This window comes from Lathamus discolor, chromosome 8, assembly GCF_037157495.1.
Source record: "Lathamus discolor isolate bLatDis1 chromosome 8, bLatDis1.hap1, whole genome shotgun sequence".
Lineage (NCBI taxonomy): Eukaryota > Metazoa > Chordata > Aves > Psittaciformes > Psittacidae > Lathamus > Lathamus discolor.
The window spans coordinates 14,751,379-14,778,469 of NC_088891.1; the positions used below are offsets into that span (position 1 = coordinate 14,751,379).

Genomic DNA, 27,091 nt, shown 5'->3' on the forward strand with positions numbered 1-27,091 from the left:
TACACAGCTGCTGTGTAGATCACCCATGTCCCAGACTAGTTTGTCCAATCCTCTACCCAGCATTCCACACTGCTGCAACTGTCAGGGACTTCAGGTACTCAAGACAGCCAAGCAAAGAAGCAGCCAAACAATTCTTGTTTAGTTTTCAGGCTGCTCAGGAGTCTATTACCTTCACTTCATGCTATTAGTGAGTACTTCTGACAATGTTTTATACCTATTACGAAACAGTTGGCTATTCTCAAACACACAGTATTATTGTGTACAATATCTAAAATGATTGCAAGAAGTAAAGTAAACTGGATGCTGTATCAGCAAGCCAAAAGGTTTCTCAACACACATTACAACACTACTGTAAAATCCTTAACACTATTGGGTGCATCTGTGCTGCCTGGGGCCTGATTTTATGAACAATGGCAAAAGACATAGAAGCGGTAACCTACAATAAAAGCATCAAGTATACTGTGCTAACAGATCAAATTAACAGAATAGGGGTATGAAAACCATATTGTTTCAGGCCTCTGGTACACAATGCCTCAGCAACATCTACCATTAATGTAATGCCATGAATACATATGTACAGCCCAGTCAACTCCTAAATACAAGAGAACAGTTTTTCTATTTTTTATGACATTTTCTGGTTCCTCCAAGTGGGTAAAGTTAGTGGAAGAATGACCTCAAAATATTCTCAGAAAACAAGTTACAGTTTTATGCACATCCCCAGTGGCCATCCAACCTGAAGATCAGTTACCGATGCTGTTTAAGTTAACAACACCACCTATTTAGCAAACTAATAAAATGACTAGTTGCTGTCTATTAGCAGCCTGTCCTTTCCCTGATTAGACATCAGAAATTAACATTTATGCTATGTTAAGGCAAAAAAAAAAAAAAAGTCTTTATCTATGTATAGATGTTAAATTGTCCTCCATACCACAGGCCAGTTAAATACCACATTCCAGAATGTCTTTTGCCCACGGTGCTCCACATAAATTAAAAGGAAGCACAGCGCCAGCAGGCAAGTAGGCACTGGGACATCCGATCAACACGAGGACATTCAATCAACATGAACACAGACATTTTAAGTGATCTCACCATACAGGCCAAACCACAAAATACACAGACACTCCTTGTTGTAAAGTGAAATGTATCCTAAGTTTACCTTCCGTGACAAAGATACTCATGTTTCAACCCACACCTTTTAACCTTTGAATTTCTAAAACCTATTGTTACCTTACAGAAATAAAGAGACTAAATATGGTATATTTAACATGTTTAGAATTATAATCCTGGATGCTTTTAAGTATTATTCCTTGAAAAGAGACTAACACAAATAAGCTTTAAATATGCAAGCAGGTCTCCTAAGCAATCAACTAAAGAATTGACAAAAAAAAATTTATTCTTTAGAGAACAATGGATGGAATACTGATCATTTGCAAGAAATAAGATATTTGCTTAGATAACAAAAAGTTATGAAACCCAGTAAGACAAGAATGAGATAACAGAATAGTGGGACACATGCAAGGAAATACACTACCAGACCTTCTTTGATAAGTATCTACGAGATGCAGAATCACCACATCAAGAATAAACTAGTAACCACTCTGTTCTACATAACTTGTTAGTATGACCAGTTAGGTTTTTCACTGTACATAACCTGTTACCTCATGGAAGAATCAGAAATGACTGTCATCTGTAACTTACAGACTGAATGACAGGATACTGGCCCATTATTACATAAGTACAATCCTTCACAAAAGAGAAGCAAAGTTCCAAGCTATAGCCCGTTTAAGATAGAGCACACTGTATGCTTCATATCTACTTCACCTGCTGTAACACAAAAAAGGGTGCTTTTTGGTTTGTTTTCAAGTAGGTTAAATAGTCTCTGCTGAAAACACAATTTAGCTAGTTGGGAAAAAAAACAAAAAGACAAAAACAACAACCAAAACCCAACCCAAAACCAAACAATATTATCAAACTATGTACTCTTTCCCTTCCCCACCTTTTCAGGCAGGATTCTTTTGATATCATCTACTCCAGCTTCTACACATAACAGTCAAGACACCAAGACCATCATCCATCATTGAAGGGAATCAAAGTTTTTCTCATACTGTTCACAGCCCCTCTTGTGCTGAAAATCATTCTTATTCATGCTAGTCAAAGAGTGTTGGATATACTGAAAATGATCCTTGTTCAGTCTAAAAAAAATGAAGTAGATCTAGCAATACTTTTTTTTCTATCTAAATGAGCATTATAAGACTTCAGTGATATTACAGTCAGTCTAATGCACTGAAAAGCAAAGTCTGACAACACAAGGGTCCAAAGTCTATTTTGCTTAATATTATACAGTCTTAAGTACAGGGAGAAGAATAAAGTAACTATACTACGTTCTAGAAATTCTATTTAAAGACGTAACACAAAGATCTGCACTCCAGTTAAATGACATCAGGCTGTTTCTTTCTCATATGAACTACTACAGTTATACCCACCTGTTACATTCACTGCTGGCCCAGTCTGGTACTGTGGGACTCCCGAGTTCTCTCTCACACCAAACAGTATACCAGATGTATTATCTGGTGCAGCTGGTGGAGAATCCATAATGTAATCCTAATAAGATATTTTCAAGAGGGAAAAGAAATTTTAGGTTTAACATTTTTTTTTTATTTGCAGGCTTCAAAGGGTTTATTTTAAAAACATATGACTGCTTAGAAGCACTCCGAAGTACTCAGCTGTAAATCAAGTTAATTACAATCTCCCCAAAATAGTTTCTTTTTGACATTTTAATAAGTTGGCAACTCTCATCAGTGCTTGTTAATTTATTCATAGCTGTGTATCAGAATAGTAAAAACCACCATAAGACCTGGGAAAGTCCATTTTATCAAGTATTACTAAACCTGTTTGAATTGCTAACTGTAACTGCTTTTGTTGGAAAGTCTGATGTTACTTAAAATTACACTAATTTTTCAAAAAAAGCTCTTAATACTTTCTTCCTTCAACCAAAACTCAGGCATTTGTGTGTTACGCTTGTGTAACTGCTAGGTGCAATTTAAAAGATCAGAAAACACAATTCAAAAGTAGTATAAACTTGCAGCAAGCAGAAGTTTCTCAAAGCAAGATGATATTAAATAAGTCAAATTCTACTAAGTGGTCAACCTTTAACTGCAGTAAAAGTATCTATATGATGTTGACTGGGAATGGCAATCATACACAATATTACTAAAGGGTTTTTTTTTCTTTTATGTTGAGTAATTTCATAAGCACTTCTGTAAATAATATAATAAAAACCCCTTTTGAAAGCACACAGCTAATGTAAAAGTTGGTTCGTGTTACTTAATGCCTTCTTATATTAGGTTTTGTGCACCTCCAAGTACAGGTATTCTCTTACCATTCAGTTTAAAAGGTTTGCCCTTTAATACCACAAACTTAAACCGTCCACATTTCTTGGCTCCAACACTGGAAACTGTTAAAATTAAATGCCTTCACTGATCACCGAATACGTAATACTGGGAGGGAAAAGAAACATGAAATTTTGTTCTCTTTACATTTATTCAAGTTTTGGGGCAAGGTAGGAGAAATACTCTTACCAAAGTTCATCAGTACTGTTCACATCTCAGTAAGCCATATATCCTAACACAATCAACCTGAAACATGAAATATTTTCAGCAATAGTAATAAATAACTATAAAAACCTTAAAATAGAGTTAGGATTAATATCAATGTTAAGGTATGAATGCCAGAATACTGACAACATGATCTTTCTACTCTGAAATAATTTTCAGTTGCTTACACTTCATCAAGCTGTATTGTGAAACAAAAAATTTGACAGAAATAGCTCCATTTTCCTCAGAAAAACAAAATAATCACCCAAGACACAAACACAGACTTTGTCATCAGCGTATCCATGAGACAAAGGCCAAAACACTTCCTGCTGTAAAGATCAATCTCAAAAAATGCTTCTTATTCACAACTGTGCTACTTATTTGAAAACATCTGTGTGGAGGAAGTTGTCACAATTTAGGTGCACAAGCAAGCATACAGGTATGATAGGCTATTTCAGAACTCCTAAGTATGAGAAAATATTTGAACAAAAAGGAAGACGCCTCTTGACATCCTGCCTTTTTGTTGTACATCTCTTAAATGAAGAGCTGAAGAACATAAATGATAATGAAGATCCATTCTCTCTTTTAGGGAGTGACTTCATCCAGTCTAAGAAAACTAAACAAACTTTAGAAGAGTAGTTGTGGAAATTGCCATTCAATTTCTCTGCTCTGCTAGAAGTAACACTTCAGTTGCAGTCACAAAACAGCAGGCGCTATTGTAGCCACAATGGTTTCAGACTAACTAGTGAAACAAGTTACAAATCAAGCAGCTTCAGCTAAACCCTACTTCAAGGACAACTAATGCTACTGGCTGCTGGTGGCAGGCTCTTAGCATGGAGGACTATGCACTCCACCTACATTTAAAATATGACCAATACAATAGGCACATGCAAAATCTGCTTCTCTCACTACTCTGTGGCTGATTTATTTTCATGTCTTCATTTTAACTGTCTTCAAAATAATAGCCTGGGTATTTTGAAAGCATGTGTACATCTCCCTAGAACATACTCAAAATACCAGGCAAGGAAAAAAGTAAAAGCAGACAACCTGTAAATTCAGAGTCTTGTCACTTTCAAAACCTCCTTGTCTGTTTATAATTATTCTTTTCATGTAATTTGGCTCTATCATTTTACTTACAATTGACTGAATTAGAACTGCTGTGAACAGTACAACTGAAGCCAAATTAAACTCTGAATTTCTGAAACTGCATTAACATGGTGCAGTAACAAGAACACAAAAACTAGTCTTTCACAGTCAGTGAATCAATCCTGTGACTGGAAATGGGTATTTTCAATGATAAAACTGGAATAGCAAACATTAACAATAGATCTATATGTTACGAAATTGAGGAAATGTGTTCCAAGTCAGTTTGCAATCAAAAGCAATCAGAACCCAGAGACAACACTGCCATATCCTAAGATTAAGAAATAACGCAACATATTAGGAATGCAAAGGCACTCTAAAGGATGTTCAGCTAAAAAGGGGTCCTGCCACAGTGTCTAGTCATACCTCACAGCTGCAATATTTTACTTTCTCTGCTGAGTTTCAACATCTGGAAGCTGAAGATCCAAATGCCAAACACTGCCCAGAAAAAATTATTTGAAACCCTTGCCCCTTTGGAAGAATCAAGACAGGAAGAAACAGAAAACATGTGAGCAAAACCATCACAAAACGCCCAAGGCGAATGAAGAATTCAAACCAAGGACAAGAATAAAAATATAGGTAGTATACATGACACTAAGAACAGCAGTAGAGCAGTTGACATCATCTACCTGGACTTGTGCAAAGCAGTCGACACTGTCCCGCATGACATCCTTGTCTCTAAATTGGAGAGACGTCAGTTTGATAGATGGATCACTCAGTGGATAATGAACTGGCTGGATGGCCGTACACAAAGAGTTGTGATCAATGCCTCAATGTCCGGCTGGAGACCAGTAAGGAGTGCTGTCCCTCAGTGGCCAGTCTTGTTCAACATCTTTGAAGGTGACATAGACAGTGGGGTTGAGTGCGCCCTCAGCAAGTTTGCCGATGACACCAAGCTGTGTGGTTTGGTTGATATGCTGCAGGGAAGGGATGCCATCCAGAGGGACAATGACACACTTGCGAGGTGGGCTGATCCCAACCTCATGAAATTTAACCATGACAAGTGTGAGGTCCTACACCTGGGTCAGAGCAATCCCAGGCACAGCTACAGGTTGGGCAGAGAAGAGATTCAGAGCAGCCCTGTGGAGAAGGACTTGGGGGTGTCAGCCAACGAGAAAATGAACATGAGCCAGCAGTGTGCGCTCGCAGCCCAGAAAGCCAACCGTATCCTGGGCTGCATCAAAAGGAGCGTGACCAGCAGGTTGAAGGAGGCGATCCTACCCCTCTACTCTGCTCTCACAAGACCTCACCTGGAGTATTGTGTTAAGCTCTGGCATCCTCAACATAAAAAGGACATGGAACTGTTGGAACAAGTCCAGAGGAGGGCCACAAGGATGATCAGGGGACTGGAGCACCTCCTGTATGAAGATAGGCTGAGAAAGTTGGGGCTGTTCAGCCTGGAGAAGAGAAGGCTGCGTGGAGACCTCATAGCAGCCTTCCAGTATCTGAAGGGGGCCTACAAGGATGCTAGAGAGGGACTGTTCACTAGGGACTGTAGTGACAGGACAAGGGGTAACGGGTTCAAACTTAAACGGGGTAAGTTTAGACTGGATACAAGTAAGAAGTTCTTTACTGTTAGGCTGGTGAAACACTGGAATGTGTTGCCCAGGGAAGTTGTGAATGCTTCATCCCTGGTGGTGTTCAAGGCCAGGTTGGACAGAGGTTGACATAGTGACATGATTTAGTGTGAGGTGTCCCTGACCATGCAGGGCGGTTGGAACTATATGATCTTAAGGTCCTTTCCAACCCTAACGATTCTGTTCTATGACTCTAACAGCAAATGGCAGTGTGGCACAAATGATATTTTTAAAAATTAAAAATCACAGAATCTTGCCCAAGAAACTGAACTATAGCACCTCCCTAAAAAAAAAACCAACCAAAAAACCCACAAACAAGCAAACAAAACAAAATATTCTTTTCCATGTCATTTACCTTGAAAATCCTATTTCTTCAAATAGGTGTTTCTCTGCCAAGAAACAAATTGCAGATTTTGGCAAAGTAAGACTATAAAAATTAAGTCTCATCTGTGACATTCCTGTTGAAAGTAAACTCAATGAATGAGAAAACTCTTACAAGTGCTGTGTGCATAGTGTCTTTAAAGCAAATCGCTGTCTTGTTGAGTTACGTCCAGTTAACATACACCTTTTGTAGAAGTTCAGCTTTCCTAGGCCTGTTTACTCTAAGGTTCTCTAATAACAACAACATAGAAGCCACCAGCAGCTTTATCTATTAGAAAAAAAGCATAAGCATGGACGTGTGAGGGAGGTGAAGCAGTGGATTTTCTCTTGCAGTAAAGATTCTGCAAGACACCCTAACGTTCCTTTGAAGGATTTTATAAAGCATACTATGTCCTAAGTGAACGTTTATAAAAATAAAAATCCAGACTTGAAGCATGTATTCCTCATCTGAAGTAGCAGTCCTTTCTATATCAATCTGTCCTGCTGTATAAAGACAGATTTAAGAGAACTCCAGAGGCAACCTAAACATCCTACTGATAACTGGACTTTTGCCTATATCACTTATAGTCTTTCTTACACACAGTCAGAGACCAATTTAGCTAACCCACCTCACTAGACATGTCTACAATTTCTCTCTGCAAACTATCAATCAGCTGCTGAAGACTCAAAATTGGAAACTATGAGCTCTTTCCTAATGAACTGGCCAGAGATTCAGCTACCCAGTTGATGGGCAATGATTACTTTGCATTGCTTTTCTTAAAATACAGCCACCCATGGGCAATGATTTAGCCACAAGTCTTGAGAAGAACCTCTAATTCTCAAGCCTTAATGGCCTTATGAACTGTGCTCAGACTGACTGCCCTGTTCAACAAATGCAGAATACATTAAACCACATAATTTTTATTTATACCAAAAGACTAACAGCTGAGACAACCACAGGTGCATATATTTGTGTGCATAGTAGATATGGAACCTACTGTCAGGCTTCATTAACCTGACAGAAGTAGTTAATATTATAGGCACATTGTCTGAACAGTTTAATCTTAAATTGTTTTCAATAATGGTATCCGTTTCTCCCATCCAAGTATGAAATTTTTAATTTTCATTCTTTCTCTGCCACAAATGTCCAACAGCCAAGGCAATAAACCAAACATTTAACTTGACTCCCTAAAGTTACCATTCTGAGGTTCTGTGGCAATCCAGGAAGATCTCTGATACACAAACTATGTGCATCATTCCCTTGGGCTTTTCAAACAGAACAATTATGTTGCCAAATTGTTTCACCTACTGGCCCTGCAACTTTTGGTTACTTAAGTCCTCCTTACCATACTACTGTTTCACTACAAGTGCCAAGAGAACCCCAAAGCTAAAACACTTAAGGAGCTCCCACTATAGTATTCTCTTAAGAAGTAAAAATCCCAACAGAGGGTCTGTAAAAATCAGGTGGAAAAAGTACAATGTTACCTTAAACACCAAATGCAAGCTATTTAAAAATGAAATGAACTTATCAATACAGAGGATCTGTCTCTGAACAAAAAAAAATTTGCAAAATTTAGAGAATGTGAATTTCTATTATTTCTCCATACAACATAACCTAAACAGTACTTATTTCTCTTATGCCTAAGATATTCATTGAATGAAATTCCACTGCTACTAAAGCTACAATCTTTGCATCTTGCAAATCAGTATATTTAAATATATATTTTAATTCACCAGTGCAAGGTTATGGTCCTAGAATCTTTACAGTTTACATAATGCTAGTCTATAATCTAGTCCAGGTCTTGAAATTACCAGACTGGCTCAGCATGTTGCTTATTAATTTATTCAAAAGTAATTGCACCCAAGTCTTTGATAGTTTAAGGGAATATAAATTTACCTGATCGAGTATTACAGGCTCTGCTGTTAGAGTAGTCACTGGCCTGGATACAGGTTGAGCCACTACAGGAACTGTGATACTTCTCGATACTGGCTGTGTTGTCACTGGAACAGTTACAGGTCTGCTAACAGGCTGTGATATTCCCGAACTTGACCCAGGCATCTGCTGTGTTGATAAACATCCAGCAACTGGTCTCTGCGGTGTTTGTGAAGCTCCTGAAACATTCACTGGTATAGACAATGGCTGAACTGCTACAGAGCTAGTTGTAGGTCTGGATACAGACTGAAAGACGGATGAAACAGGCATGGCACTGGGACTGGAGGCAGATGGCGCATAATGGTGACTGTCAGACTTGAATGTAGTAACTGTACCTGTTGCAAAGGATTCCAAAGTTATCTTTCTATAATTCTGCAGTCAGATGTTTCATAAGCGTTGTGCTTTTTTTAATTACCGTATTAGGACAATAAAGTACCTCTACTGGGTGCACCATTCTGTATCCCCCTTCGTGATGAGCTGAAGTTGACTCTGTTCAATATATCTGTCAAAAGTTACATTATCTTAATTGCAGTTAAATTAATAGCTTAATTGCTTTTCAAAATAAAAGTAGCATTCATATCCACTAAGAAAGCCAATTAGGATTTGACTAATAAATTAGAAGATTATTTCTAAAATAAATACCTGGCAAAACAAAATGCAATTTGTACAAGTTAAGATGAATTCTCCCCTCCTTTCAGGTTAAGCTAGTTCACCTAAGAATCTCAGTTTTTGTTTTCTCAGAAACAGATTAACACACAAATACAACTGTAAACAAAGAAGCTTTGGTAATTACAATGCATTTATTTACTTCTATTTCTCATATATATATAAGTTCCCAAATACTGTATTGCTCTACACTAAAGGAAACATTTTGTCTGAATCAGTAACCACACAATTTGCTTATGTATTCCAGGAAAACGCAGCACTTACAAACTTGCGTATAGACTTCATGATCTCCATTTTCCAGTGCGAAAGACAAATCAACAGACCAGCAACCAAAGTAGTTGTAGTATTGGAACTGTGTTACAGAAGGATTGATTTTCTTCAACATCCTACATGGTAGTCTATAACCAGAGTTCTAGCTTGCAGGAAACACATGTCATTTCTTAGATTTGATGTTTACTCACTAGCTAATGCCACCAACATTCCCCAACTTCTTACATCTTAGTCTGGGGTTTCTAATCATTTCAGAAAGCTGTAAAATTATTCATCAAATGCAAGTATTTTTCAACTCCAGATTCTCCGTTTTGTTACTGTTGCTGTTGAGTTACTTGCTCTGACATGTGAAAATATGCATATGAAATTAGATTGATCCTCCAGTATCTAACCAACAAGATTTAAAGTTCCTTCTCAAGCCAGGGTCAGATCTCAGACAATAAAGAGTATCTACACATTGCATTTAACAACCTTAAGGTTGTTTCCAGCAGCAATGGCTCATTAATATATACTATTGAGGTTGATAAATAAAACTAATAGCAGTAGAGCTCAGAAGATCACAGCTTTCAACCTGTCACCTGCATTTAGATCATACTAATAAAAAAGCAGCTGCAAGCAGACCCAAACAGGTTTACATTTCCTAAGCTGCGACAAAATCTCATTCTGTAACAGTAATACTATTTTTACTTTAACACAACACTATGAGAATTATCTTAAATTGGTATTTAGCTAAACATGTTATTCTTCATGCTTGTTAATAAGTCTATACCTCACATTTGATTTCCACAGTGAAATGAAACTTCATCTACCTACAAAAAAAAACCCCTCTATCCTAAAGGTTGTCTCACAAAGTACATTCAGCTTCAGACAGTCTGATGCACACACAACTGGCATCCTAAAATGCAAAGGTAGATTTTACTGTTTTTAAACAGAAAATGTCAGTAACTCTGAGATTTGGAATTTTAAACTAGATTTACGTGACTCAGCTGATTCATCACAGCTTTGGTGCGACCTGTTCCCTTCCCCAGCAAAGTGTTATTTGTCCTGTGTAGGTGAAAGAGCACTGAAGTATAAGAAAGGTAAAATGCAGAACAACATTTTTAAGTAGCAACAAATTACAGGTTTGTATCATTATGGAAAGGAAGCAAGAAATATGAGCAGTAACTGTAGGAAAAATGAACAGTTGCAGGAAATGGTAAAGGGAACAAAGTGTAAATTACTTTTCATCCTAGTCAAACTCATCCTCCAGTACATCAGAAGCACTTTATTGTACATGACACTGTACCAGCAGGTCAAAGTTGAGTTTTTAACCATTACTTCAAGTTTTCCACACCAGTCTGTATAAGAACTGATAACTGCATTGTCAGGAAAAGGTAAGAGAAAAAAAAAAAAAAGCTATGTACTGCAGAAAATATACCTTTCAGAAAATTTAGAACTATAAGCAAGTTTCCATTTGTCATCTAATTTTTCATCTCATCAGACAGGAATTTTCCCAGGGAAAAACTAAACAGTGATAATAAAAGTGGAGTTCATTGTCTCTTGCCTATCACCAACAATAAACTGAAGCCTGACTACTGCCAGGTAGTACTACTTACAAGCCAGAGAAGAACTGAGGTCATTCTTCCATAGCTGTTTTTGATAGTGAAGATTACAAAGAGAAAAGTTGAGGAAAGAGAAGGAAAAGAGATAAAGTAAAAAGTTACACCATAAGTGATTTTACTTGTGTCAGGACTGAGTATGGACAGCAGTAGAATATGATGCATACATTTTAAGTATCTTTTACCAAAGTTCTTGAGGTTGCTGAATCATAATAAAATTATATGTTTGCATCTAAACTATTTCTATCCTTTATGACTACAAAAAATTCTTGAGACTACGACAACTGCAATGAAACTTGGCATATTTGTTGTTCCAATGTATGCCTTGTGCTTTAACAGTTCTTCTATGCTATGAGCTACAGCCAAGAACCAGCAGCAACCCAGAGGCCTCTGGACCTTCCAGAAAACAGTAATAAAGGTTTTTTTTCAGTCCTCCTAGAAGTTTGTAAATGCTGAAAACTTCTTAGAGCAATTTTAAAACATTCCTCTAATCTTCAAGAGGCTCTAGAATACTTTTAAAATATTAAGAGGCATAGGAACTATTTCCAGGTTAGAGAACTTCAACATCAGCTTCAGTCCTTCTTTAAAGCATAATTTCCCACTTTTTTAAGCCAGCACAAGAAGCATTAGACTTACTACCCCAGTGTGTAGTAACTAAGTAAAATAGAGTTCAGATGTGACATGGAAGTATCATGAACTAAACTGACTGAACAGCTAGTAACAGTTCTCAAGTCCATGCATTAGAGTATAACAGAAAGCTTAGTTTAACATTTTGTCTTGAGATTCTTCACTGCAAACTATACCCCTTAAGAAAACAACTATGGAAATCTTGGATAAAGAGATAAGGCACAAACTGAAAGCAGTAACCTCACCAGGCAATGTCCTGAGCATTCAGTAGCTAGAGAAAGCTTAGGTCACACCTCATAACAAATGACTGCAAGACAGTTCCACACAGAAAACAACAAGTTTCATTACTAAAACTCAAGTAATAAAAGTGATGCTCTCCTTTACTTACCTGCACAAGCACAGGACAAACATGGAATTCTGACACATCTGCTGTCATCACAACCACCTAACCTCACTCCCTGCACTGGCTGCATTAGGAGAAAACTATAGAATTTGATGAAAAAAAATCTCTTAGTTTTAGAGGGGATGAATGAGTTTATTATTATTAATGAAAATCTCACTCTTAACAGAGAGGCTTCTACCATTTTCATATTCATCACTTTTCCTGATCATGCTTTTATTATAGACACTTTAAGACAGTTACCTTGGTTTTATCAGAATGATGTCCACCCAATCAAGACTGTCCACCAACACATGAAACGTGGGGTGGAGAAAAAACAGATACTTAAATTCACACACATTCCTATAGCAAAGAGACACTTCCAAGTATGTAACTAAATATCAACTATATTGAGAGCAATTGCACGCATGGTTTCAGAACTATATATATTTGATTGTTAACCATATTGCTAATGCTAAAACTTTCAAATGTCCTTGACTATAGAGATTGAAGTTTAAAGGTAGACAGAGCTGCATCCAATATAGATTTTAGAACAGAATTTCTTAAGAATTCAAGTTTTCAGTATGACCCTGACCCGCAAAACAGCTTTAAAATGTAGAATTTCTTCAGTATTACTGTTAAGGGGGAAAAAAAAAAATCCCTATTTTTAAATTAAGTTTAAAGTTTTTACACACAGAAGTACCTATTTTAAATTATGGAAAATGTCATCTTACATGTACTAGCTGGCTTCGAGCTTGAGATTTCTCCAACAAAGATTGGCTCATCATCATCATCATCATCCTCTTCCACTTCTTTCACTCTCTTTTGCCATGGTTCTAGCTCCTCTTCTTCACATTCCATAAATAACTCTGCCATCTTTAGACTAGACAAAAAAAAAACCCCAACAAAAACCAAAACACATAGCAAACCATTCAGAACTTTCATGAAACAAACATTTCACTGTTCAGTGAAGATAACTGCATTTGACAATAATTCTTTCCCTTCCCCACCCACCATGTTCTGTACAGGTTTAACCTGATCTGATATAGAAGATCTTCAAAGATTGACACCACATCACCTTTCTGGTAATTACCTAAATTCCAGTTTTTGCTGATAAGGAGGAGATAAGACCAAAGATACCCTCCACATTAACTAATTTTTTACAATCCCCCTGTAACTACCAGAAGAAGCCTCTGACACCACAATGCAGAATATCTTTAAAAAATAACTCCTATTCCTGGTGATACACAAGAAACACAAAGACCCTATTAAGAAGCATGTGATATAACCTTGCACAACCAAGTTACTGAAACACTAATTACAGCTTTAATCTCTTTACATCTAAATAAACCCAACCCAACCAAATCCCCACCCAAACCCAAAACCTACCACAGCCCCACAGACTTTCTAAGATTTTGCCAGGCCTTCCCATATAGCCACATTTTCTTCAAAAAACCACAAAACCAACACACAAATCCCCCAAACCCACAGAACAAAACCCAAACAAATCACCCACAAAAAAAAACAAACCCAAACCCCACCCTGAAACAAAAAACACACAACAATAAGAAAAAATAAATCCCAACCCATGCCCACAATCATTAATTAAGACTTCATAAAAATTTGGCATTTATCTTACTAGACTGAATCCCTTGTGCCTGGAGACTTACTGTAAGTAAAAAAAGTCATGTATGAAAATAGTAATGAAAATATGTAAGTTCTGGAATTAATCGAATTAACGTCAGCACTTCTAACCACAAATGGGTTTGATTTAGGGGTTTTTTTAGGTGTTAGTTTAGTTTTTTTAATAGTGATGGCCAATTAAGTTTTCTTCTTTCTTTTCACATTCTCTAACAATCTTGAAAGTATTTCTGAACTTTCCTGTACGGAAATAAGAAACTTTCATATTTCTTTACACACACTAACTATGATCTAATTGCTAGTAAGACCAGTAATTTCCTAAAACCACAGTGCTGTCTCAGCAATAACCTGGATCAGGGCCCCCCATACAAAGGTACTTGCTTTGCCTTAGAGACAGAACTTAAGACAATTTAGTGTTGCCATTTTTTGGTGAACTGGAGAAGAAAAAATGTAGTTTTGCATGAAGAAGCCAGCCAGTATACAAATATTAATATCCAGCCACTATAGGAATTCCTTGAAATTAATGAGCAGTAAAGCACATGAAATTTAATTCATCACTGGACTGCTTTGACAAAAAACAAAGAATATCTGAGCCACAGTTCCTTTCATGAAGGCCACAATCAGTATTTCTGGTCTTATTACCAGGCTACTCCCAACAAAAAGTATGACCAATACTTCTTTCATTCTTATGCTGATACAACACTTAACTGACAAAGCAAACTAGTTAAGGAAACCTGACTTCCCACTATTATGCAGAGTGAAGTTCTCTGACAGTTTGACTTCCTAAACCCAACAGCCAAGGCATTCAGATCAGCACTAATGTGTATGTTTATGTCATTGAAGCCTCACATACAAGGTGAAAAAAAAAAAATCAAGATCACATTCATAATCATAAACTGGTATCTCTTAAGCTATTTATTTTATATGGTTTAGTGGTGGACTTAGCAGACTGGGGTAATAGTTGGACATGATGACCTTTAAAGGTCTTTTCCAGAGTGTGACTCTGTTGAAGGACATTCCTTGGAACACCTTTTCTTTACTAGCACGGAGGCAAAGTTTATTAGTCTTTCATTGTGCCTTGAAGTCTATTTTCAGATTCTTTTTTTCATGGAACTGACAACATAAACATGAGTTGGGGAGGGGGTTGTTCGTTAAAAAAAAAAAAAACAAAAAATAGAATAAAAAAAGCTGTATTTGACCTCAAGAAAAAAGTAATCAACTATAAAATGTGCTCAGAGAATGCAAATGAGAGCACATCTAACTTATACTAAAAACACAAAATAGCCACCAGCAATCTGTATGTTAGCAGAATTCTAACAAGATACACGTGATAACCTCAGCTACACTATAATGCAGCTGATTTTTTTAATACAGTTAAAAGTAATTTTATAACATAGCCATGGACTTCGAAGAATGGTGCTGATTGAAGAGTGTTGATTGAAGAATAGGGGTGTAAATAAGTAACCTCAAGAACATTAGGCTTTGTTAGCAACTATACAGAAAAGGAAATTACTAAGATAAGCTTTGCCAGAACCACTTGGTGGTTACTGATGTGACAACTATCCTAAAACAAAGTGATGAAGAAATAACCACCAGGGATCCGCAAGCCCACTACCACATTTTTGTATGCATACAGGAGGCATTCTCTAGAAGTATGATGTAATGTATGTAATCTAATGAATATGTATGTTTAAGGACAAAATAATTACAGCCTGATTGATGCCTGGGAGAGATATGCTTGGAGAAGTGATCCCCCATGTCTCCCAGCACCACAATAAATAATACCTACTTGTCAACTTAAAACTTTTTTGGCGAGTTCTTGGAGATTTCTCCAAATCAGCTTCAAAAAAGTTACATCAACTGGTGGCACCTCTTAAGGACATTTCATTTTATGAATCAGGATGTATATGTTAAGGTATTCCGAAAAGGTGACTCAAATCTTATGGCAGCTTTTAAAAGACAAGTATCAACATTATTTCAGACCTTTTAATCTACTTTTTTTAATCTCAATGCTATAATTTGAAGCCCAAACTTTCACTGACCTTTTTCCTGACAACAAAGCCAACCTAATGGGTTCCTGTCCTGTTCCTGCACTACTCCCTCAGTTGTGCTAGTACAACTTTTCAAGGGACTAAAACATGAACCAGTGCAGGTTAAAAATAACTTGGCCCACTAACAGTTTTACCGGCACAACTGAGAGGTCAAAAAACGTGTGGCCTGAGCAATCAAAGTTGCAGTAAGGGGGAATGGATTTGATTACAAGTGTCAGGATCTCCTCAAATGGTCTCCATTACCAAAGGAAGTCACTACATCCATTTTTAGACTACAACTCAATTTCAAATTTTCAGCTCCTGTAACTATATTAACATAGAAAATCCATTCCAGGAATCCAGCTAGTGGTTGGTCTCAAAGCCAAACACAACAGTGCATCCTTCTCTCCTTTTCCACTCTCCACAAATGTTTCCCAGTGGAGGTGTGGACCCCAGGGTAAGAAAGATGAACTTACTGTCAGTAAACAATTTCCCTCGTTTTTTAAGATGTATAAGCATATTCATACAAAAATCTCCTTAAAGGTAGTCTAGGGATCCAAGAGGTCCAAAACTCCAATGAAACAATATATCTATTAAAAATAGTTTTTAATCCATTGTTCTAGGATAACAAGCACCAAAATCGTGAACTAGGTCGTTAAAAGACTTAAAAAGTATCAACGAACTGTATCAAGATGTTACTTTAAAAGGCATTGGCCAAGCAAAATCTAAGGCTAGCCATGTAAATTCATTAGGCACACAGAGATAATCAAGCTCAAAAATACAATTCTAAGAACATCGTTATTGTTACCAAACAAACAATGAACTGATACAAGACAAAAAAAAAAACCACCACCCTGAACTTACTGCAAAGAGCAATAAGGTTCTCATAAAACAAGGGTTTTAAAAGCACTAGTTCAAACACCTTCATTTATCATGGCAATTACATTTAAACATAGCTAAGTTACTTAAAAATCAGAGGGGTTGTTTGGCGGGTTTTTTTAATCTGTATTTAAAAGCACTCACATTGAATCAACAAAAATGATACAAACATTACTAAATGCAACAGGAATATGACAGCTTAGCGAAAACAGCAGAAAGCGATCTGCAGAAGTGCACCTTAATCACAATCAATACAATATAAAACCATGAGAAATGCAGCTGCAATCCGATTTAGAGTTACTGAAAACCCATTTACTACTTTAGATGCAATTCACTTGTTCCACTTTTAAAGTCAAGTGAGCTTTCCCATACTCAACACTTCTTTGGATTTGCTTAAAAGAACTGAAACCAAATCACTAGTATGAAATTGGCAGTGAGCTTTAAGAGCGAAGACATCTACCTTAACCAGAAAGTTCTCCAGCTGGCCTTGTCATCTTTCCATAATACGAGCATCAGTGAATTATTCAAATATTTTTTCCCCTTATTAACTGAACTGCAGTTAATAGCTGCACTTCAAATGAACATGGAAGTTAAGGTCGGCATTGTAAATAATATATGGTGAGCATACACATTGTAATTTTCAGATAACTTCACATCCAGACACATGGCATGTTTGTGGTAGAGGAGTGTGCAATCTACAGCTTCATCATGACTATAAATGTTTTATTTTAATCGAGTGCTGCATTTGTTTCAACAGCAAAGAAACAATGACCACGCTGAAATTGAACCTGGACGCTTTAAAACGTCAAAGTATAAAGCAACTTCCCTCAAAGCCAAGCCTAAGCAGTCAACGCCACCCTCTCTGCCATGAGGTGGTATAAGCTCCGCCTAGGGAAGGGCAATATTGCCTTTGCAAACGAGTCAGAAGTTCACACTCCCGAGCTGCGGTGGGTGCGAGGCCGCGGGAGAAAGCCAGGACCCCCCGGGGCAGCCGAGCAGCTGCTTCTCCGCCCGCAGCGCCGCCGCCTCTGGCGCAGCCTGCCCGTCCTGCCTCCCCGCGCCGGGTGACCGCAAGGACTCCAACGGAGACTGCAAGTTCGGGTTTGGACGAGGCCCGCACACCACAGCCTTAGCGGGAGGGGAAGAGGCCCAGCGGCAAGCCCAGCACCCGCTGCCAATGGCCGGGGACCCCAGCCGCAGCCAACCCCGGGACAGCGCAGGCACGGCGGAGCGAGCCCTGCCCGGGACGCCCGTGCGGGCAGACCGCCCGGTCCCCAGCAGGGCCTCGCGGGGGCTCCGAGGAAGCCCTCAGGACGCGGGGTCCCCATCCACAGACGCGAGGGGGGTGCAAGGCCGCGCTCCGACCTAAGATGGCGTCGCTCTCACAGGCGACAATCCCCCTGCGGCCCGCCAGCCGCCGAGCGGCGGCTCCCTCCGCCCGCGGAGGTGGCAGGCTGCCCTGGCAGGGCGGGCCGAGGACGAGGAGCGGGTCGGCTTACCGTGCTGCGCGTCCGGAGGGGCCGCGGCAGGCAGGCAGGCAGGCAGGCAGGCCGCCCGGCTCGGCGGCGGGCTGGCGGGGGGGATGGGAGGCAGCGGCGCCGGCGGAGGAGCCTCACATCGCCGGACCGCGGCGCCCCACCTCAGCCTCCGCCGGGGGAGGCCGCGCGGCGCGCTGCCTGCCGGGTAGCGCGCGGGTCAGCCCCACAGCGGCGCGTGCTTTCCGGCAGCCGCGGGGCGGGGCCGCGCGGGGGCGGGGCCGCGCGCCATGTGCCGGGCCTCACACCCCGCGGCCGGCTTCGGCCTCAGCCTGGGCCCGGGCCGCCTCGGGCCTCCTCGGGCCCGGCTGCGCTTGCGCCGCGCCGCTGTGCAGCCCCAGCCGCGGTGGGCCCAGCGCCCGGAGCGGTGTTCGCCTCAGCTGCGCCCGTAAGTAGGCCCCGCGTGCCGTGCAGGGCCGGCGGGAGCAGCCCCTAGTAGGCCGCGAGCGGAGATCAGGCATGGCCCTCACAAGCACTGGTAGCTGTACATGTGACCGAAGAAAAGCTAGGGACCTCTGTACCCAGAGTTAAGTGCAGGCAACTCAGTGTAACTGTGTGTTCCCGGAACTGGTGGAGGGCAAGCTTCTAAACTGAACACTGTTCTGACTGGAGGTTTGTTGTGTGTCGGTGTTTTCCTTGCGGGTTTTTCTCACAGTCGTTTACCCAGTTGGTTAGATAACAGAAAGCCATGATCGACTGCTCCAAACTTTTACTCGATAAAACATGCCATTACTTTCAGCGGGACATTGTGAAGCTGCTGGACAAGGCCCAAACTGGGCAGTGAAGCCACGGTTGCTAAAGGAAACAGTCCTGGAGTACAGCACCACAAAGAGCTGCTGCATTCTTCACTCACCTGAGAGTTTACACAAGAAAATTTGTTAGTCGAAAGGGGACTAAGAAATCCAGGTTTTCTTATTCCTTTTTGTCCGTAGTGCTCCCTCACCCTGGCCAACATCTAAGAATGCTTCTGAGTTTAAATTTTGTTTTTCCCCTTCTCAGTTTTGCTGTCCATTCTACTCTAAATAAATAAATAACCCCAAAACCTACAAACAAAAACCCGCACTAAAACTCCACACAGTTCTTCATTTATTAGAATTTGAAAATATTTCTGGTGAATTTTGAAGATAAATAATAGGAAAGCACTTACCCACATTAATCTGTATCACTCAACTTTTTCAGCCCATAATTCTCAGAAGTTACTGTTGGTGACATCTGCCATAGCTACCATCAGGTATCCTCAATTAATTGACTATAGAGTCTCTCCCAAATTGAAGTTTTTTTCAGAAGAATAAATGAAGTGTCCTTATGAACTTAAGCTCTAAAGATTTGACCACTGTATTTAGCATGGAAAATATTCTGCTCATTTTCCCTATCATCTTTAGCCTTGAGACGCTTCCAGACTACTTTGGAATCTCAGAGAAGTGAAGAAAAAAAACCAAAACAACATTAGTAATTAAGTAATTGCTGCTTAGTGATTATGCCATTAAATAATTTGGTTATTGCAGTTTAGTAATTAAACAATTGTTAAACTATGACATTCTGCCAAAGTAGGAGAAAAAAAGAAAAAGAAAGAAATAATCTTGGTATTTGGCAGAAAAGAAAAAATACGGGAGCTAGAGAGGGAAACTTATTTTAGATAGAAGTAAATGTGAAGTGAGATTTATAGTCCAGTTATTTGAGACATATTTTCAACTACTCGCTTACTGAGAGATCATTGCAGGTTTTTTGTTCAAGCAAGGTAAATAAGCAAGATAAATATTAAAAGTATAGTAAGACTACATGGTAAAATGTTGAAAAAGTGTGATATAATTAGAATCAACTCTACACATACAATTAAATTCATGCATTTTAAAGGTGCATAATTGCATACTGTCTGTTCTGCAAGACTTCTACCTAGTCCTTGGACAAATTTGTTTGAATATCATGTTTTTGCATCATCCTACAAAGCCATAGGAGCAAAATAAGTTTATCTGGTGAGAATCAATAAGCATTCACAACTTCGAAACTCACAAATGAATGAAGGATAGTAAATAGCCCCCACAATGGCAATGAAATAGTTCTTTCCAAGGTTCCTTTGGTTTATAGACGATCATCTTGGCTAAGCTTAGTAGGTGGTTAATGGGAAAGCCCTAAAACTTTGTGTTGCAACAAATAATTGGTGACTAATTAAAGAAAAAGTTCAATGAGATCTGAGAAAGCTCTTTAAAAAAGAAGAGACTGAAAACTCAGTGCGCTGTGATATAGGTGAGCTGTGTCTCTTTGACATTAAGATGTGAGACTTCATAGACTGCATCAGCAATGAAGGTGCCCTTCTAATGTTCCTCATGAGCCATGGAAATTATGTGGGATGTGCTGGAGTGGGGGGCAGATAAAACCAGGGATTCCTACCCTCCACATTTAATAATAGTCCTTGGCAGTTATCACTGCAGTGAGCAAGTAGATCCAGGCAATTAAAGAACATATTCCTCCTTGGTGTCCTTGCAAAAAGAAACACATGGGCAGATGCACTGGACAGGAAGATTTATATCTCCTTTAGGAGAAGGCAGTATGATGGAAGACATGCAGTACTTTCAAATGCAGTTTAAAAAACTGCAAGTTCTGGAGACACGAGCCAGAATGAAGTACCATGAAGGAAGGCTGCTTTATATGTAAGAGGAAGTACTGATAAGGTAACGAGATGTTTTAGCAGAGCCATGCCTGAAAACTTGCGGAGAAAACTGCAAACATACGATATATTCTAAAAGAGAAACTTCACAGAAGCTGATTACAGAGAACAATTTATTTCATGCAGTTGGGCAGCATACATGCACTGTTGGCTACAGTAGTAAAGCTGAGCTTGAAAGCTAACTAGTCTGAATTACTTCATCTTAGATCAACTGGCCTGTGACTTAATTACTAAAGACGCATTCCTTTTCCTTCTGTGAGTTATTGACAATAATCTCTCATCAGTTTCTGGTTTTTGTCTAAAAACATTGTCTGTGCCAGAGAAGTCAGCTGATGGCAAAATCCCTCAGTGGTCCAGAATGCTTCTATCCCAGTGGTCTGCTCCTCCACATCACCCTGTATCAACCACTGATGAATTAGCAGATGATAGTTTAATTTTGAGAGGGCATACAGAAGTTTGTAAAGAGGTAGCAGAAACTAGTAGCTGTATTGCTTACAAAGCCAGAGGGTATAACTTATTTCCTGTCTTGACTCCTCTGACTTTATATTGGTAGAGGGATGAATAAGTGAGAAATATGAATGCAACTATCAGCTTTATTCTGCGTATCAACCAGCAGTTGTTCATATTGTTCTTATTTTGCTTATCATGTTCAGGCATTTTGAGGCAAGAGCATCAGCTAAGCATAAAGATTTTGTAGTTGAGTAGGCAAAGTGGGAGCAAATTGGAAACCAAAGCATGTCTTCTCAAGTAGTAAGTAATAACTAAAGACAAGCAAGTTGCAAGACAGCAGTTGGTCGCAATTGCTTCAGCTCAGATGTTAACAAAAATAAAATCCTCATATTCATTCATAGAGACTAGAAAAATAAAAAAGGGGGAAGTAAATGTCTATCTGTCACTGATTTCTGTAACCAAAAAGCTCAATATAATAATGCTTTAAATGGTCATCTGTTTCTCTCTTATGGTAAAAAAGCTTGGGACTGGGGAATTAAAAATCATCATATATCTATTGTCAGGTCTTTAAACAATGCATCTATGTCTGCAAAAGCTGAATGATTACTTTTCACCTCAGCAAGATGCATTTTAACTTGATTCTTTTCATTTTCAACCACAGACATCCATCCATGTGTAGCTAAAAGACAGAAATTCCATCAAGATTTTTAGCAACACAAATAGTTTGGTTGAACTGCTTTACTTTTCCAGATCAGTACTGAAGAGCTAGACAGTGGGAAACAAGGAAATGTAGCTGATACTTTAGAAACCCTGCTGTGCCAGAAATGCAAAATATGTGCTTAAAGTATATAAACCACCTTAATTCTTACCATGAAATCGTATGACAAGTTAGTGTTTTATTCATTTGTAGTTACAGGTTGATTTGGATAACCTTTACCCATTCCACTGAAGATTCACAAAATCAGATACGCATTACAAATTACATTATTTTTGGATTAAGAATTTATAAGGGCATTCTTGTAAATATTGCTGTTGATGTTCATCTTAGAAAATCTATTTTGTTATTAAGATGACCTAACCAATTTTGTTAGATTGGAAGTCTTCACTTCCCCAACTCTCTCCACAAACAGAGACAAATGGGAGATAGTGTATATTTATATATATTAAAAAAAGAAATTCACATTTTTTAACTGAAGCAGTGACAGGTGTCATCATAAATTGTTTGCGCAGGCCTCCTACAAGTTTATAGGTTACATAAACATGAGGATCAGTTAAGCTGCACCAGAATGCAGATACCTCTGTCGTAGAACTTGGAGGTCAGTATAACAATGCCAGGAGCATTCCAATTGAAGCAAAGTGCCGCATACAAAGAAAGTTACAGGGAATTTAAATAGGAATCATGGATTTACCTACACAGAAATATAAGTGGATTACTAGGAGAACATAAAGTTATCAAACTTTTTTACGAAAACAACTTTCACAGACTAAAACTTTACAATACATTTCATCAGACATCCCATTCTGCTCTGCTGATACTAAAATATCTCTTATGTAATTTTCAGGTTTGTGTTGATATTAAAAAAATGAACTTTGAGTATTTTCTTCACTCTTGATTTAGTAAAAAAAAGTTAATATTTGACGAGTGGTTGAAGTGTAGAGAAGTTTATAGTATGTTCTGAGATATATTGACCATAATCCTGAAAAACAAGTTTTAGATGTGGCTTGAGTTTAACATGCTGCTGCCTTATTATTAACTTCAAAGTTTATTTCATCAAAGTTACCTGGGGAGACTGTGAAGTCCCCATCACTGAAGATTTCTAGAGTAAGTTAAAACATGTCAGAAGCAGACTTGGTACATTTAATGCTATAAGCTACTGGAGGAAGTGCTAACTAAACTACTGTGGCAAGTACACCTAATGCTGATGTTTTTTTTAAAAGCCTACTGAATGAGGACTCCATTTGAATGTAATCTGGAAATCAGAGTGCAATTGTTGTATTCTGATTTTGTTTGTCAGTAAAAACACAGCAGGGTGAGGAGGTCTTGCTCGTTAACATTGAAGTTATGGGTTTGTTTAATATGATTTGTTATTCTTAGGGGCACTACACACATACAGCCAGTACCAACCTGCATGATATTACAATTGGAGTTGCTGCCAAAATTTTGCTAGAATGGATATGTTCAGATGGGAAGCCTGTAACTATGAATGCACAAACAGATACTAAAAGAACATCTGCAAAACAAACACTGTTCAACACATGTATGATTTATTCAAGTATTCAAGCATTCCGTAAGATACGTTTGTAAAATTGATTGCATTTAGTCTGCTGTGGTTTGTTGTTACAGTATCATACCTCCAGGAATTTGGCACACGTATAAACAATAAGGGGTGAGATAATCTGTTTATAACATGATTTTATAATGTTTGTTAGGCGTACATACCATGTTTATGTTTTGCTTTTTGAGACAATACGAAAAGTCTAACATGCAACCCTGCAGAAAGTACAATCTTCCAGTCCTTTAAACTTTAGAAGTATGCTTCTGTAAAATAAGATAAAAACCCAACCCAAACCATAAATCATCTTTGTAACACTTCTAACTACCATCATGCAGAATAATAGCAATTAAAAAAACAATAATTAACATCTCTAGGAGTCAGTGTCTCTTCAGTGTGCAGGTATTTCTTGTGTCAACATTACTCAAACTATCAGATGAGAACACATGCTAAACTGCTTGGAGTTACAAGAAATGTTTGAATTGGATGAACTCTATCAGAGTCAAAATGGTCACAACTAGAGTTGTTGCTATATACAAATTCAGTTTGTTTATTTGGATGCAAAAGAAAATTATTTCTTAAAAAAAAAAAAAAAAAAAGGTTTCATTTCCAGAAACTTTACTTAGTGACTTTAGGTTATAATAAAGCTAGTAGGTTAACATTAAGAAGTAACCCCTGAAATAGTTTAGTCTTCATTTAAGAAATGATTTTAAAAAATGATACTATGTACATCGGTTTAAATACTGGAACTGCTCTGGTTCTCAGATCAGAGACACAGGAAATACACCTTGCCTGTTGGATTAATTTTTATCATTGACCTTGGAACAAATTCAGTCCTAGCTGTCTGCTACTGTGTACTCCACATGGTAAAGAAAATCCAAGCAAATAACTACTTGGTTTAGCCTTTGTGTCTACTTCAACCCAATTAAGTATTTCAGTAGTAAAGAATATTGTTCCACTGGGTTGATGCCAGACATTGTTATACTGGCAGAGCCTTAAATAGGAAAAGTGACATGATACCAACTCAATGTATTCTCTGGAGACTATTGTTGAGAAATTACAGTACTGGGTAAAGGTTCCAGTCATATTTTCTGCTGGGAAAAGAAAAATAAAAGAGTCCTGTAGTGCTTTGTTTTGTTGTGATTTGTAAAACTTTATTAACTCATGCAATAGATTACCCATTCTTCATAGAAAATCCCCCAAGCAAACCATGTTGTGCTGGGCAGACAAAAAGAGGGTAATTCCTTCCAAAAAAGAAAGGACAGAAAGAAAAGTTAATTCAAACGTGTAGAAGTACAATGCCCCAATGTGGCTTTTAAACTATTGCAAACAGTACAAGAAGTAATAAATGATGCATCTGCTTGTAAATCAAAGTAACTTAAGTTGTGTCGCAGTGAGCTGCTATTACAAAGATTTTAAAAATACCTGAAGAATAAACACAGAAACATATCAGCTCCTAAGCAATAAGTATTTTCTCATAATCCAAACGAAAAGAACTAATAATACAGAAGTAAAGAAAATCTGTTAAAAGTAATATTCCTTTAGGATAATATTATTCAGAATTTCTGCTGAGTTATGAGCAACTCTGGGCAAATCACTGTAAGAAGAAGAAGAATGTGACACACTTTCAGATTGTTAGATTTCTTTTATTCTTTACAAGTAATCATGCATTTGCATAGCAGCTTCTGTTCACAAAGCTAGAACTGAAAGTGATTTCTTGGCATTGTCATCACATCTATAAAATGTGTCCATGACTTCTGAGTGTGTCTGTGCCAGTAAGTGATTTTTATTTGTCAGATTGGCTGCCAAACTGAAATGAAAGAAAGTATTGGGATAACAAAACAGAAGACAATGGGGATTGCTGTTTTATCCACTAGCCAAGTAATTTACAGTCTGTAAGGGGAGACCCCATATTAGTCCTAGAATGAGCACTTTCCATGGGTCTGATTTAATCAGAGTTTTGCAGAGTATTTGGGATGCTCTTCTCTGATTTAGCCGAACCAGTTTAAGAATGTTAAATGTCTGTGTGAACGGGGATTAAGAGCCGAGGGTGCCTCCCTCACCTCCCCAGTTCCTAGTTTACCCACCAGTCTTGAGTCATTCTGACTTAGTGAATCAAAATTAGGTTTATTCCAAAATCCCTACTAATCTGAGTGAGCAGATCTCCTCAAACAGGAAGGAGCTAAGCAGAGGTCTTCTTTGCCTATTCCATTCTCCCATGTGAATGCACTGGTGCTTGGACTTTTGGATGAAAGGCATCATCACTTCTACCTTCCTCTTCTTGCTTATGAATTTAGCTAATCATGTCCTAGAGTTCTGCATTCACACTGCTTTACAAAGTTTAGGAGCCATCAAAAGGAAGTGTTGGCATCTAAAACATACTACTTATTTCATATGAATACTGTATCATTGCCTTCCCTTAAACTGCATTTTTTGCCAGGTTCTATGGAGAACAATCTTTAGGAGATCAGCATTTTCTCTTCAGTTTTAGAAAGTTCCTCTGTAGTGTATGAATGATAGCTTTCAAATGGTAGAATTATGTAATTTTTGATACCATGGTTATAAGAAATTGTTGTGCTGGGGTTTTTTTAATCATAAGTTTTCTGATCCACTGCTATTTATAAAGTCTGAAACTCTCCCAACAGCCCTTATATCTACACAGCTATTTCCTTTTTCCCTCAATATTCAGCAGACTCGAATTGTTTGTCTTTTCTTCAGGCTCCCTCATGTTGGGCATATAGTGTTCTTAGCTGGAATTACTATACTTGCTGAAGAAAACTTATGAAACAAAGTTGTGAGCAGCAACTCTGAAACAGAGTTAATATTGTCAAGGCTCTCCATCATGTCCAGATTCTTGAACAGTTGGTCCTTCACTAAAATTTAGCCAGTTTGTAGTTCTCCTGCCAAATGACAAAACAGAATGCATGCTTCCTACCTGGACACATTTGTACTTCAATCAAAATGCAAAGTCCATCTGAATACCATGGTGATGCATACTTCATTGGTGTTAATATTGTGAGGCAGACAAGTCAGTCATTTGCTGTGCAACATTTCAGGTGTTCTAATCAGCTTGACTGAAAATCCGTGGGGTGGAGGGATCAGAAAATCATATAAAGAAAATAATTTCTCATTTTATCCTGTACATTTGAATGGTGGTATTAACATGACATAAAATGTGGAAGGAATGTCTGTAGGTAATGGATTTTTAACAACATGTCATTTCTTAAAGATTAAACTTACATTTGGCTTCTTAGAGGTATTTAGCCTAGTTTACTAAGGAAAGGAGATTTGTGCAGGCATAGTGTATATGTGCCCCATTAATAGGATGAGCACAAACGCGGATTTGAGACAAATTTGATAAAAGGTAGATACACCTTTAAAGTAATTAAGAATTTTAAAATTTTGTAAAAATAACTGCTGGGCAGAGAGCACCCGTACTGAGAGCTAGAACGAAGAAACACTCATTCTGCCC

At 38.3% G+C, this 27,091-nt stretch overlaps 1 protein-coding gene across 7 annotated transcripts in view; it reads right to left on the reverse strand.

Annotated features, from left to right (window-relative positions):
• Positions 1–18,368, reverse strand: part of ZNF280D (zinc finger protein 280D) — a 48,844-nt gene extending 30,476 nt beyond the window's left edge. For 4 of the 7 annotated variants that reach the window (XR_010614493.1, XR_010614494.1, XR_010614495.1 and 1 more), the window contains exons 1-5: positions 18,196–18,368; positions 12,881–13,029; positions 9,043–9,108; positions 8,571–8,941; positions 2,484–2,601 (exon numbers count right to left, since the gene is read on the reverse strand). Coding sequence is in view for 4 of the 7 variants with exons in the window: in XM_065687939.1 (XP_065544011.1) it covers positions 2,484–2,601; positions 8,571–8,941; positions 9,043–9,108; positions 12,881–13,022 (697 nt within the window). In the remaining 3 variants the exon portion in view is untranslated. Of the gene's footprint in view, positions 1–2,483; positions 2,602–5,365; positions 5,556–8,570; positions 8,942–9,042; positions 9,109–12,155; positions 12,251–12,880; positions 13,030–18,195 lie in introns of those variants that run through there. The other 3 variants (XM_065687941.1, XM_065687940.1, XM_065687942.1) reach the window with 3 other exon arrangements.
• Positions 18,369–27,091: the final 8,723 nt, after the last annotated feature.